At 46.7% G+C, this 454-nt stretch overlaps 1 protein-coding gene across 1 annotated transcript; it reads right to left on the bottom strand.

Moving 5' to 3' along the window:
• Window positions 1-219: 219 nt before the first annotated feature.
• T265_16301 (hypothetical protein) lies at window positions 220-423 on the bottom strand (the record flags this gene model as incomplete). The annotated part of the gene is made up of 1 exon (XM_009179904.1): window positions 220-423. A coding segment is annotated over one exon (204 nt), but the record flags the coding sequence as incomplete, so codon positions are not given.
• Window positions 424-454: the final 31 nt, after the last annotated feature.

The raw sequence follows: 454 nt of genomic DNA, 5'->3' as shown, positions 1-454 counted from the left end.
AACCGGCAGCAAGGAATGCGGTTTTATTTATGCATTTTAACGCCATAGATAGTTTTGACGTCCTCAAACACACGGGATTAACACTCCCACCAGCCGGTGGGAGCTCCCTTCAAATTACCTGCGAAAATGTCGCTTGAATCAAGTGAATCAAAGCGGATAAGCTAGTGGAACTTTAAGGAAGCCGATAAAATCTTTGCTGAAACGTAGCACACTCTTACCTTTAGTGGCTGGTCTGAGTTCAGGAGCGTCTCCAACAACCGAGTACCGAATAATAACCTCTCGGCTTTCAACCCCATAGTTGTCCGGTATCGGGCCAACTGTCCACTCGATCTCCAGCCTCTCGTCACTGTAATGTCTCACAACCATTGTAGCCCAAGATTCATAGGTCACGTGCAGTTCCTCCACGCAGGGACCGTCTTCCATCTTTTAACACATAAAGGCATGTATGATAGAT

This window comes from Opisthorchis viverrini, assembly GCF_000715545.1.
Source record: "Opisthorchis viverrini unplaced genomic scaffold scaffold24104, whole genome shotgun sequence".
Classification (NCBI taxonomy): Eukaryota; Metazoa; Platyhelminthes; class Trematoda; order Opisthorchiida; family Opisthorchiidae; genus Opisthorchis; species Opisthorchis viverrini.
The sequence above is the reverse complement of the archived record's forward strand: the minus strand, read 5'-3'. Positions and strand labels throughout refer to the sequence as shown.